At 37.7% G+C, this 14,112-nt stretch overlaps 1 protein-coding gene across 2 annotated transcripts in view; it reads right to left on the reverse strand.

The window, feature by feature from the left end:
* Positions 1 to 3,796: 3,796 nt before the first annotated feature.
* Positions 3,797 to 14,112, reverse strand: part of LOC140157411 (retinoic acid receptor RXR-gamma-like) — a 70,030-nt gene continuing 59,714 nt past the window's right edge. For both annotated transcript variants that reach the window (XM_072180596.1, XM_072180595.1), the window contains exons 2-3: positions 11,761 to 12,395; positions 3,797 to 6,448 (exon numbers count right to left, since the gene is read on the reverse strand). In XM_072180596.1, the coding sequence (XP_072036697.1) occupies positions 6,210 to 6,448; positions 11,761 to 12,382 (861 nt within the window). In that variant the 5' untranslated portion in view covers positions 12,383 to 12,395 and the 3' untranslated portion in view covers positions 3,797 to 6,209. The remainder of the gene's footprint in view (positions 6,449 to 11,760; positions 12,396 to 14,112) is intronic.

Raw genomic sequence — 14,112 nt, forward strand, 5'->3', positions numbered from 1 at the left:
GGACTATTCCAGTTGAAATCCATACACTCCCTATGGAAGGCGATGTCTAATCTCCCACACAGGGGTGAAGATTTCAAATGGAGTTACCCATTCAGGTATCCCCATTTGAAATTTACTCTCCTTGTGGGGGAGATCACATGTCTTCCATAGGGATGCATGGATTTCACCTGGAATTGCCCATTTGCACATTTAACAATGTGTTGTTAGAAACTGGCTTGGATGCATGAATGCCAGGGTGCGCTCAACTTTTATTTTAGAATTGGGTGTGCAGTGCAACGTGCCAAACAGCTCCAAACTTGGGGTCTTGGAACCAATTTCTGGGTCTTGAATGTGGGTCTTGAATTTTGTTCAAATTTGAGTCTATAGAGCTGATAAAAATCAAACATTTTTGGCTTGGGAAATGACATTTTCAGTAGTTTTCCTTTTGAACTGGGGGTCTTAAGAACTACCGGAGAGGCATGAAATGGTGGGGGGGGTTATCGCTGCACATACCAACACTACCCAGGCATGAATGCCTCTGCTTCTAAATTCAATTGCAGTGCATTGAATAACACAATCATCACATGAAATCATGTGTTTACATAAAGGCAAAAAATATCTGCAAATACTGATGCAACATATGTACCAAATAAGTCTTTTTTTATTTTGAACACTAAAGTTGAACACATTTAAAATTCTGATCACCACTTTAGTAAAACCAAAAATGTTTCTGTTGTAACTTAAAATCTCATGAAATCATATGATTACATAAAGGCAAAGAATATCTGCAAAATAATACCGATGCAACACAAATAGGTCTTATTTTTATTTTGAACACAAAAGTTGAACACATTTAAAATTATGGTCACCACTTTCATAACGTAAAACCATAAATGTTTCTTTTTTGTAACTTAAAACAGACCAAGTGAAAAAGCACCTTAGAAATTGAAACTGATAAACAAGATGTTGATAAGATAATGCAAACTATTATCAAGGTAAACAATACATATTATACAACAAAAGATAATTATTGTGGCTCAATAGCATACACCATTTCTTTGGAATTTAGTCACACATAGTTGTTCTTGTTGACGTTACCCTGCCCTGAATGTACCTTGATTTTAGGCCAAAATAGGGAAAATATTGAGTAATATTGTAAACTGTCCACTACGAGGATCTTAATCTTTGACACCAACCTCCCCAGTGGCACAGCTTCATAGGGGCACAGGGGTGGTGGTGGGGGGGAGGATTGAGGTGCAATCACTATGCCCCCCTCCATCATGGTTGGTGCCCCTCAGTTGGATGACTCCTGCTACGGCACTAATCCTGCCTCCTTACAGTTCTCATGCAATCTCTGGACATGATTGCATTATCTTCAGATAAGAATATAGATTCAATTTCATTATCATCATGCATCTTTTACCTATTTCTTCTCTCTAATAATTTCAAAAGTGTACAAATTTAATTAAATAGGGTATCATTAATTCTCCCAACTATGGCGGCTCCTTGTTATTTATAGATAAACAGTATATAAGTACTTCTGACAAAATGTGATATCCATATGAAATCTGTCATAACACTGTGGAAGATATAACGAAATACTTGCACAGAGGGAGTTTGTTTTTTAAATGGATTTTTGAAACTCATACTCCCCTATGGCTTTACTGTACCTATCTTCCACAACTGGAGTGAGTATTTCAAATGGAAGTTACCCACTTGTATATTCTATTTGAAATGCATGCTCCCTCTGCAGAAGACTAGCTAAATTGTCCAGAGGGGGAGTGTGGATTTTAAATAGAATAGCCACAACTGAACCACTGTTTGACTGGATCTGACAGGTGACTTCTATGATCACAGGCTGTTTATTCCAGACTATGTGCAATGTTGCCAAAATCTTTCAGCACCAAGGCACGGCATACTGGCTCACCAGGCAACGGTAAAGGAGTCTCAAGTAGCCCAATTTTTAAGCTTTCAAAAAAAAGCACCCAATACTGGATATTTGGGCGGATTTACTCGAATTTAGAACCCAAATCACCCAATTGGACTTCAAAACTTCCGGTACTTAATAGGAAGTTACGAACCCCGTTACGAACTGATCAATAAATGATCACAACCCAGGGGTCACAAAATCATTTGTAATTGCAATTGGGAGCAAGTAGCGGCAAGTGATTGCTAAGTAGCCCAATTGTGCGCCTAAATTGAAAGGAAAATACATCAAATTACGGCTGTGACCTGACTCTTGCAAAGTAGCCCAATTTTAGGCAAGTAGCGGCACGGTTTTGTGAGTAGCGGCAAGTGATTGCTAAGTAGCCCAATTGTGCGCCCAAGGTGCGGCATTGGAATCACTGACTATTTGTAATAACATAACAAAATACATGATATGTATTTGGGACAAGTTTGTTATTTCCCTAGTGCAGAGGCTTATAAATATTGCAAATCCAAAATATTGTATCAAGCATTGAGGTTTATTACCACATGTAAATAGGTTTATTACTACATGTAAATAGATTATGCAGCTGGCATTTACCTGGGATGAATATTGCATGCACTGCTTTTTACTAATATTAAAGCCAAATTAATACAAAATATACTAGACAATCTCCTCAAATATGCCTGAAGAGTCTTTTCACAAGGCTAACATTCCTTATGTATATCTTTTAATTTATAATTCCAAAGTAATGTTAGGTTCTTGGTGAGGTAATTTTGAGGCACATGGAGGGGATTGTTTGATTACGGTACATATTGATTGATATTGAGGCTAGGTGAAATGGGTGTCTCCACTTGGATGACATGATGAGCGCCCTACAACACCCACACACTGTAACACACTTACTATGCAGTCATTTACCAGATGCGGATCACAGTGCATGTGCAGACCAGTGGCGTGTCCAGGGGGCTTTGGGTGCTGAAGTCCCCTGCACTTTGTTAAAAATCATGTAAAATCAGCCGTTTTTGGCGATTTTAGCCATTAAGCCCCCCGCATAACTCTGAAAGCCCCTCTGAGCCCTCCGCAGGAACAGAACCTGGACACGCCGGTGCAGACAGTTGCTATTCTTGATGCGGATCACAGAAGTGCACATTGATACGAATCTGGTCGCCCCTGTGGAGTCACCCACTTTCTCTTATAAATGAGAGAAATGAGTCTGAAAATATTCAATCTTAAGTTTTACACCAGTTACTAGCCCTTAACATTATACCATGCAAGCTTTGATGTAAACTACACAGAATGAACTTCATCAGTCTTCATGATATCATTATCAAGTTTTACTAGCTATTATCAGTTGCTGAAAACATTACATTAGAAGGAAAAGAATTTAAGCACCTTTTTTACTAACAATTCAAAATCATTAGTGTCACATGTTACTTATGTAAATTGCAACTTTCTGATAATTAGTGGGCATCATTAATGTCCCGATATCATTGTTCTATGTACCATTCATCAATCATTAATGTATCATCATTTATGTACCATTTTAATTACAACACACATGATGCCAGACTCATTAATGTACATACAGTAATGCTCTATTGAACCGCATACCACTGACACCTGGTACAAACAAAATCGTCGGTCACAACACATATAGTGGGCTATTAGTGGCGTACGTGCAGGACAAAAGCAAAATATTTCATAAGACAAATGTCTTAGTGCTGTTAAGTAATCATTTGTGCATGCTAACAGTATTTAACACTGGATATTACTTTTTCTGATCTTAAGGGGGTACTACACCCCTGCCCAAATTTGTGCCTATTTTTGCATTTTTCTCAACAATTATAGCGCATTAGGGGACAAGTAAGATATGTATAAATTATATTATGTCACCAATGTCCTATAATTTTTGAGAAAAATGCAAAAATAGGCACAAAATTGGCCAGGGGTGTAGTACCCCCTTAAAGGGGCTCACACTAGGCAATCGCATGGAGCATACAGTTTATTTTGTGACATCACTTATGGAAACAGTGGCAATATCGAAAAGTCGCTAGCATGCCATATAGCATCAAGTAAGCAGGCAACTTTATCGCTACATCGCTAGCCAGGACTGAACACTGGTAGCGATTGTGAAAATGTTACCAGTGATTGATCACTAACAATTTTTGAATAGCACGCTGCGACTTCTAGTATGATATGACCGTAACTCGCTAATTCAGAATTACCTGCAGTGTAGTCCTATGTTCTAACATCACCATTGTTGTTACGACACCACCACTATTAATGTGCTATTTCAGTTGACATCCATGCACCCCCTATAGAACACATGAGTCATGACCTTAAACTCCCACACAGGGGGTGTAGATTTCAAACGGAGTCACCAATTCAGATAACTCCATTTGAAATTCACCCTCCCTGTGTGGAAGATTAAGGTAATGTCTTCCATAGGGAGTGTATGGATTTCAAATAGAATGACCCAATATCAAACAACCTCATGTGCCAAGACAAAGTTCCTTGACCCTAATATGTGTGTTCATTCATAAAGTGACCTTTGAATGTGTTGGGTACAAAACTCATATACCACAACTTGAGGTCAAATTTTGAGCTCTGATGTTCAATAGAGGTCACTGAATTTAGCCACTGGAAATGAGAGTATTATTTTGGTTCATAGTGATGCCAAAAAGAAACCATCACTAACCTGACCACTTATCTACACAAGTAAACAATTCACATTCAAACAATAATTCACAGAATATCCCACATTGCCTTTTTATAGACATTTCTTGTTACTTTCTGCTCAAGTGTGTGTACAATGTAAGCCAACAAAACAAGTTTCAGAGACTACTTAAACATTTACCTCAGTACAATTTATAGGCCTACACCTTTCTTTCTTGTATGATTGTCCTGCAATCACAGTAAATTAAAAAGTTCTTGCATTGTTTTAATTTTCAAGTAGCATTCTAAATCTACAAAAGCTTAATTCATCTAAATAAAGCAATGGTCTAGGTGTCGTAACTCCTGCATCTTAACCTCAAGTTAATTTGAAAATAAACATAGAAGGATGCGATGATCATACCAAAGCAACATTGCTCTGCTTTGTACTTCTTAACTTGTGCATAAAATGCCTCAATTAAAGAGCCATTGTGAGATTTCACAAATATGTCTCCCTTATTTTGGCAAGTTTGTTTAAAACATAATCACCATCAGAAATAGTTAAACGTAATTCAGTGTCTTTTGTGTAAAAATTCATGATAATGTAATTAAGTTCTGGATCCGGAGCTTTATTCCAAAAAACTGTTCAATAGCAGATAAGCTCACAATATGTCTCTTTCAAAGATATAGGCTTTTAGTTTAATTACTACTCTAGCTGACCTCTCGATATGAGTGTGTCTTGGCAAGGCCTATAGGATTTATGAAGGATTTTAAAGAAAATCAGTGATTATGTGTCATGGACTTATAAAGACAGTCACCGCCAGTCTATCTATACTGTTTTATCAAAGTTATATTTTCTTGAGCTTGAAAAGTACTGAGATACCTTTTAGGCTTACACGGGTCTGGAACATACTCATCTATAAGGACACAGTTATGTAACCCCCCGTACATTTACACATTCATTAAATGACCTTTGAGTGTGCTGGGTACAAAAACTCATACTCCTCAACTTAAGGGTGATTTTTGAGGTCAATGAACTTTGCCACTGGACATGAATCCATTTTGGCTCATACTGTAAAAGTGAAAATTTTCGCGCTGCATTTATTTTCACGCTTTTCGCATTCCAAGCAGATTCTGTGAAAATATAACTTGTGAATATATTCTTTTTTGTGTATAATTCAATGTATATCAGCTTAGAATTGTGTATTTAAAAACAAGTGAATCTGATCAAAGTTGGCAAAGCGTGAAAAATTACACATGCAAAAATTTCAACGTTTACAGTACTGGTAGTGTTAAGAATAAACTTCTAACAATAGCCACTAATAATATTTTGAGTTGAATCTATATATAATAAGTACACTACAGAATGTTTTGAAAATTGCAGTTTGATACATATGTATACATAATAATAATATAACAGGTTTTTAAAACCAAGTGCAATATTTGTTTTTGGTATGACTTGCACCCAAAACGTTCTTTTCAGACTGGTACATATAAATAAATATTTCACACTGAGTGCATGTGTGAGAGACTAGCAAATCTCCTGATTATTGCTGTAATTCTATCCGCTAGTCTCCCCGTAAAGTCTTACTGTGTATATATCTTTACATAAACAGCGCCATCTTGTGGTCATATAGTGACCGTATTTTTAGTCCGAGAGTAACTGGACGAGTACAGATTCTACGGTAGTGTCGCCTACGAGGTGATGATAAAATAGGTTTTCAAAGACTCTTGTGCTAAAACCCCGTACACCCGGCAGAAGGAGAAGGAGGTGTGAAAGGCGAAGAGGATTGGACGAATATCGAATTGATTCATACTCCATCAATGCTGTATGAGCTCTCTCATTGGATGATTCCACTGAAGCCATGTTCGATAATCCTCGCAGATCTGGATAAAGGAAATAAAAATGTAGATTTATAAGGTTAGTGGTTGCTCAATGCTTAAATGAAGCTTATGCAAGTCCCGAGACAAGTTTGAAGGCTGATTGTCGGGAAAGCCTTTCTTTAGACACAGGATACCATTACATTTGTGACTGTTAAGTGCAAGACAATATGCATCCATATTACTTGACCCCTTATGAATACATGCCTGCTTTCCCTTTTAAAGGGTTTTTTATTTACTTGATCATGCTCTCCTTGAAAAACTAGTAAAACAAGAAATGAAAACAAATGTTCAAAACCAGTTTTACAATCATCTGTTATCAGTGGAGTAGTGTGAGTCATCTTTGGGGGAGGGTCACCAACCATGATTGGAGGGCACTAGGCTTGATGGGGGGAGGGGGTACAAGATATTTTTTAGCAATTTTCCTATGGGGTTTTAAAAATGTTCATACTAATTGGAGAGGGCATGTGGCCCTATGATGCTACACCACTTGATGTGTCCACTGTCCAACAAAAACTGCCTCAGTACCTCCCGAAGGCAAAATGCTCTTTCTCATGGCCGCAACTCTCACGCATCTGGTGCGAGTCTCATACATTTTTTATCACACATTTGGGCACTTTACCGGCACACCCTTACGCATTGTCAAAAATTTATATTTTGACCGTTTTTTTTGTCAGGGGTCATTAATTAACAATTTTAGTTGGTAGGCAATATTTGCATCCCAGTATGCCCCTGTTTGACAATATCTCGCGCCAAAAAGTTGACAACCCTGATAACATTACAGATTCTGCACATTGTTGACTTTGTAAAGCAGAGTTAAGCAATTCTCCTCTCCTGACCACTAACAAAATGCCCAGCAGTAGGGACGTTGTTCCAGAAGAGGCCATAGATTTGTAAGTGCCACTTGAAACACTTAGAGTTAGCATCCTGGCATAGATCTTTATTTAAACCTGTTACTTAAAATTCAACTGCATCTGTTGTCAGGAGCATCTTCAACATGCTCATCTAAGAGGCCACAGTTCATAACCTCATATGTTTTGTACATTCATTAAATGACCTTTGAATGTGTTGGGTACAAAACTCATACTCCACAATTTGAGGTCAAATTTTAAGCTTTAATTGTGAAATGGAGGCCATTGAACTGTGCAATTGGAGATGAGATCATTGTGGCTCATAGTAGCCATCAAACATGCTCATCTGTGAAGACACAGTTCCTTAACTCCAATATGCTTATACATAACAGAATGACCTTTGAACAAGTTGGGTATTGAAACTCATACCCAACAAATTGAGGTCAATTTTTATGCTAAGATTATTGAATGTAGGTCACAGACTGTGCAATTGGAATTGAGAGTATTTTTGCTCATAGTAGATGAAGTGTGAAATCGTCTTAACCCGCATCTCAAGAGTGTTACCCAGGGGTGTTTAAATGGAAATGTGTGAGGATACCAGGGGATGTGTCGCATATCACACGCTACTGTTTGGCCATTGGTCAGTTTACACGCTCGCTGGCACTGAGGCAATTGATTGGGAAAGTAGGACTGCTGCTACTGGAGTGGCTTGGATCTTGTCACTGCCCCACTTTTATTATGTTCCTTGCCTTTTAGTAATTAACATCGGAGGCAATATTTAAGGCAATCCAATCCATGCAACCATATGCTTCAGTCTTGCGACCTCATTAAAAGTAAAATATCTGAAAGACCAGAGAGTTAAATTCAGGCTGCTTGTTAATCATTGTGGGGTGGGGATCTATACTTTTTTGTGGCTAAATTATGGTGTATCCTTCGTGTAAGAGAGCACCAAACAAATCCTAACTCTAATCTTAACCCTAACCCTTACCTAACCCTAACTCTAATCCTATTAGTATTCCGTGCTCTCTTATAAAACCTAAAGTACCCTTTCTAGCTTTAATTCAGATAATTGACAGATATTGTTGTATTTCCTAATTTGTCTTTTTATCTCAACTCCAACAGATGGGCAAATTTTCAGATAAAACCAAATGATTTTTTTTTTTCAGGTAAGTGATATTTCTGACCAAATCTCAAATTTGAATTCAAAATGGCTTCTTATCTGTGCATTAATTTCCCCTTATTCACCTGGCCTTCACCTGCCATCCATGTATAATGAATTTTATGGACAAAAACATGTTTTAATGAAAAAGACTTATACATTTAATAAGTAGCTATATATTGAACCATCACCTTTCATTTGATTTGATTGAGAGCTATTCCAGTTGAAATCCATACACCCCCTATAGAATATATGACCATAATCTCCACACAGGGAGTGTGAATTTCAGATGGGGTAATAGGTGACTGCATTTGAAATCTACACCCCTCTGTGGAGGAGATAATGTCATGTCAGGGGTGTATGGATTTTAAAGGGAATAGCCCAGTCTCACTGTAATTCCCAAGAACACATTAGAACAGCATACAATATGTAAGCATGCCTTATTGCATGCCTTTTTATTTGAGCTACTTCAACATTTCATATTGTTGTCATCTAACATCCAAATGATTCTTAACCCCATGAGAACTACCTTCTGATTGGCCAAAAAGAAGTTTTCATTATTGAATTAGCCCAATCAGCAACATTGTTTAGAATAACTTCACCACACAAAAAAATTGGGGTGAATTATTTGCAAAGCTCCATTCTGATTGGTCATTAAAGTGAAAATATCATATAATTGACCAATCAGAGGCAACGTTAGATAGGCAGGTAGTGCTCAGGGTTAATTTCGCGCCAGAGAATGTGTCTAGACATAAAAGGCTGATAAGTGCTACAAAAATTGAATTTATTTTCAATTTCCACTTCTTTATTGCAGTTATAAATTACAGACAAGCTTCTGATAGTGTAATAGGCAGATAAGTCAATTATATGAGCATGGAATGGATTAATGTACCCTGCACATGGCCCAGGTGAAAGGAGACATGCAATGCATGAGGGAGGGAGGAGACGGGATGGGCAGATGGATGATGATACCTGGCTGGCAGCCTGGAGTGGATGGAGTATTATGAAAAGGTTAAGTGGCAACATCTCCTCAAGATGGACAGTGCATGTATCTGGAGCTAGGCTGATGGTAATACAGTGAAACTATTTAAGGCAAAATTGTTTTGAGGTCCTTTGATTTAGTTGGTGTTCAGGCAGTGGGATGACAGCACACAGGAGCCATATTTTTTCCATTTTTAGCCATAACTAAAAACCTGCAGTTCCCCTTCAGAGAAAAATCATGCACAGGGTTCGAATTGGTTTAAAAATTTAACTAAAAACCTGCAGTTCCCCCTTCAGAGAAAAAATCATGCACAGGGTTTGAATTTGTTTAAAAATTTTGCGTAGCAGTTTTTGGCTAATTCATCATAATCGGGATACTTTTCCACATACTAAAGCACTATAAAAAATGCTATACAAATGCAAAATTGGGTAGCAGTTGCTTCAAAATAAGGAGCAAACTGCTATGCGATACAGCCGAATTCGAACCCTGATTATGCATATGGAGTGACACCCCTTATGATAGAACCCATACCATTCCCTTGTGTGTCAGCTTTATTTGTCTCAATCTTAAGCCACGCATGAGACAGGAGTTTCAAACAAAAAAGGAGGAAAAGGTCAAAAAAGGAGGAAAAATAAATGATCTCCTATACTTTTGTAAAATTTGAAATAATCTGTGAGGAATTCCTCCCATTCAAGGAGAAATCGCATTCCTGTTGAGTGCAAACTGTTAGATCATGTTCCCCTTAACAGAATTTTGTGTAGTCAGATCTAAAAATGGGAAAACAGTGGTGGAATCCAAAAATTTTGACAAGACACAATGGGGAATCCAAATTTTTTTGTCAAAACTCCCTCTCACCCCGGCATAAATATTGGATGGTCCCTAAACCAAGTGCTTTGCCATAGTCCGAAATCTAATATGTCTTCTCAGCCATAGGCTACACTGCACTGTAATTAGGATTTTGTGATTCTGGTAGTGACCAAAATGATAATTATGCATAACCTGTAGCTAGAGCAGCATCATGTGCCATCATGCATGCAGCAGAAACCATGTCACAGGTTCACTTGGCATCAAATATTCATCAACCACTGTCATTTTAACCCTCACTGTGAAACTAATTTTCAGTACAAAATTTTATGACCTTTAAAAAAAAAGTTGGTAATTTTCATTGTTATGACTAAACTTTAAATTGAGATCAAATTCAGTCTTATTTACACAACCTCAAATTGGAGATTGACTGAAGAAGTAATTTGAAGAAGTTTCTTGGATTATTGCAATTGCTGTAAGGTCACCAAGGTGGTTATGGTAAAAAGCCAGTGGAAAGCAAAAACTGGACTTGTATTTCCCTTGGGATAGGAGGCCAGGGCAGTTAATTTTGTATAGACATTTGAGCATGATCACCAGGCCGCTGGGGAATGTAATACTGGAATATAATAAGACTGGGCCAAATCACAGTGTCCAGACCCAGGTCAAGTAGAGCAGTGCTCAATTATATTGCTGGGTTGCTCAGGGTATCATCAATTTTCTCCCTGCAAGTTTTCATTCACTCTGCTTTGTCCCCTGCATTTCACTAGGATCCACAACATGCCTGGGACAACATGCTCATCTATCAAGGCACAGTTCTTCAACCCCAATACATTTGTACATTCATTGAATGACCTTTGCAAATTTGGGTACAAAAACTCATACTCTGCAACTTGAGGTCAAATTTTACACCATGGTTGTTTAATTGCGGTTATTAAACTATGCCACTGGTATGAGGCCATTGTGGTCCATAGTGTTTCCAAATCACAATGGTACAAATCCTTTTGTAAGTCTGGGGTGGGTTTTGGAATGGATGTGTGCCTGGGATACATACCCAAAAATAGACAAATTTAGATGAAAAAGAGGCCCAAAAAGAGATTAATTTTGCTATAAAACAATGAAAAATACAAAAAATCCCCTGAAAATGCACCCCATCCCTATATGGCACATCCCTCGCCACATTTTCACCATGTACCCCTTGCTTTAAAACTATAGGTCTGCAGAGAAGTAAGTTTTAGAGAACAAGGATTTTTGGAACTTAAGGGAGTTTATCCCAGCCCGTGGTCAGAATTTCACATTTGAATAAAAGAAAAATTACCTTCTTGTTTTTCTCAAGCACAACAAAAAACTTTCAACAATGCCAATTTTACATTGAAGAAAAAACACCTCTCTCCCTCATCAATTCATGAAAATCCTCTGGGCGATAATAAAAAAAAAATTTATGTGCATGCCTAACAATTTTGTCTCTGTTAAATTCATCAATTCACTTTTTTCTTCTCCTTTTATAGATAGTTTTAATTCTTACCAGCATTGAGTAACAACAGCAACCTAAGCACGGCATACTCCTTATCATCTGGCTGCATTTCAGCAAACTTTCTCAAAATAAATCTCAACTGTTCCACGCTCTTGATTGTCGGTACGCCCTCTATCCAAAGTCTTGAGACGCAATCGTGGTGCTTACCAGAGCTACCACTATCATGTTGCGTATGATGGATCTGAGATTGAAACATGAAATCAAAGTCAAACCCATTCTGTGCCATATAGAGCAGTACCAATTCTTTCCATGCTGATGTCAACAACAGAACCTGGTCTTTGTGCGGCAACTTGGAGATATCTGGAATGCTCTTGGTAAAATGCACGCATCTTGTCAGCCAATTGGCTAAGTTCAAGTCCATTTTACCTTCCTGATCTGGTTTTAAGACAATTGCACTGTGACATGTACAGGGCCGAGGGACAGGCGTTGTCACTTGACCACAGTTCTGAGTAGGGTCCGCCATCTCAGGATCTTCGTTCGAGTCTCGCAGAAGACCTACTAATGAGGAATGCGAAGAAGATATACTAGGTAGTTCAGGAGTTGGTTTGTTGGCTTCACTGTTACCATGGATACCATGGCTTGATTGACAGCCTCTGGGAAGTAGTTCTTTCATTCTTGGATAATATCTGCAACAGAGAAGAAAATAAATACTGGTGTATAAATATAAAGTTTTGAAAAACTGAAATGTTGATGACAATAATTATAAGGTGTTATCATTTTCTGTGGATGGGGTATCCCAAATGCCGGTGACTGAAGTCAATTTGGTTTACAAGTAACATAATGATGCGCTATGATGTGGGTTTTTGAAGCAGAGCCCCCCAGAAGTTCTCAAGTTTTAGGCTTTTGACTGAAATATTTTAATTAAATGAAGCCTGAATTAAATTACCTATTTCCCATCTTATTTGTTAAAAGAAGAAACTTTATGACCAAAACATTAATTTTAAGACCATCCTATTTGCCAAAAAATATGACCCCCCACATATAGATATTTTGGACACCACTTCCAAAGAAAAATAAATGACACAGCCCTCTAACTGCCAATATTAGGAAATAAAAAAACAAACACAACTCATTAGTTTGGGTACATAGGGCCTACAGGCTATCAAAATGATTGGTACCCCGGCAGGTTCCAGTGATTTGGACATAGTGCCACATCAAATGTAACTTAGGATCCACATTTTGTTGATTCATGTCATAAATAATCATATTTTATTAAATCATTTCAAGAAGACCCTAGTTATACATTCAAGTTGGAAGAAGCAGGCTTTTCAAAAACCATCAAAACTGATTGTAGCCTTACAATCATTTTGATACAACATGTTATGATGTATTATGCATAGCATTACCAAACTACATTACATATTATGATAAAAGCTCATAAATCAAGTAAAAGCAAGTTCTCTGGAGCATGTTTTGACTATCTGCATATTTTGCACCATTAACAATAATCACAATGGATTAATAGATAGACCTAAGGCCTACACTGAAAATCTGAAATAGGGCCTACATAAAACTAAAAGAACATATTACTAGTTAAAATTTAAAATACACACTACAGAATTCACCATGTTCTAAACTTCTAATAATGTCTTGTTCAGTTGCGTGGGAGCATATTAATTTAGTAGCTGTCCAAGCAAGACTTATAGGCCTACAACTTCTACGCTTTTCAAATCCGATACAACCCGACTACCCAAGTATGAAGTTTTCATTTTTCTTAATGAAATTTTTTAACCTGCCAAAAATTGCACATTTTAATACACATCACACTATCAGTTGCATAATTCATGACTATATGCTCTAAATTGGTTAAGTGTTGTAAAAAGGCTTAGACGCCTATAGACAGAGGTTTTATAGCCCTAATCCTAACCCCAAAACCAAACCTCCTATAGCCTGCTGCAGTCAGCCAGCAGGTCACACACACACAGTCGAGGTCACCGATTTTCTAACAGCGAGTTCGCTATAATCAGTCGCTTTGCGACTGGACCAAAAGACTATGTCTGAACTTTTGAGGGCGATTTGTGACCCCTAGTGCAAAAGCAGAGTCAACATGGACGGTGAGTAGTTTTGTTTACAAAATTTGCCGTAGAATGATACCAAATTCGACATGTTTTTGTTCTTGTTTGATGATGAAAAGTTGTTCCGATGAAAATTTGGGGTGTTGAAATTTGGAATCTTCAAACCGTGTTATTATCCGGGCGGAATTCGATGTGAAAAAACGAGTGAATTAGTCACGTAGCGAAGGATGTAAGCTTTCGTGTGATACCAAATTCATTACATCGTGGTTTGGTTCAGTTTGCAAAAACACGATTTGCAATTGGGGTCGATTTTGAAATGGACTCGAAA

Source organism: Amphiura filiformis, chromosome 7 (genome assembly GCF_039555335.1).
Source record: "Amphiura filiformis chromosome 7, Afil_fr2py, whole genome shotgun sequence".
Taxonomy (NCBI): domain Eukaryota; kingdom Metazoa; phylum Echinodermata; class Ophiuroidea; order Amphilepidida; family Amphiuridae; genus Amphiura; species Amphiura filiformis.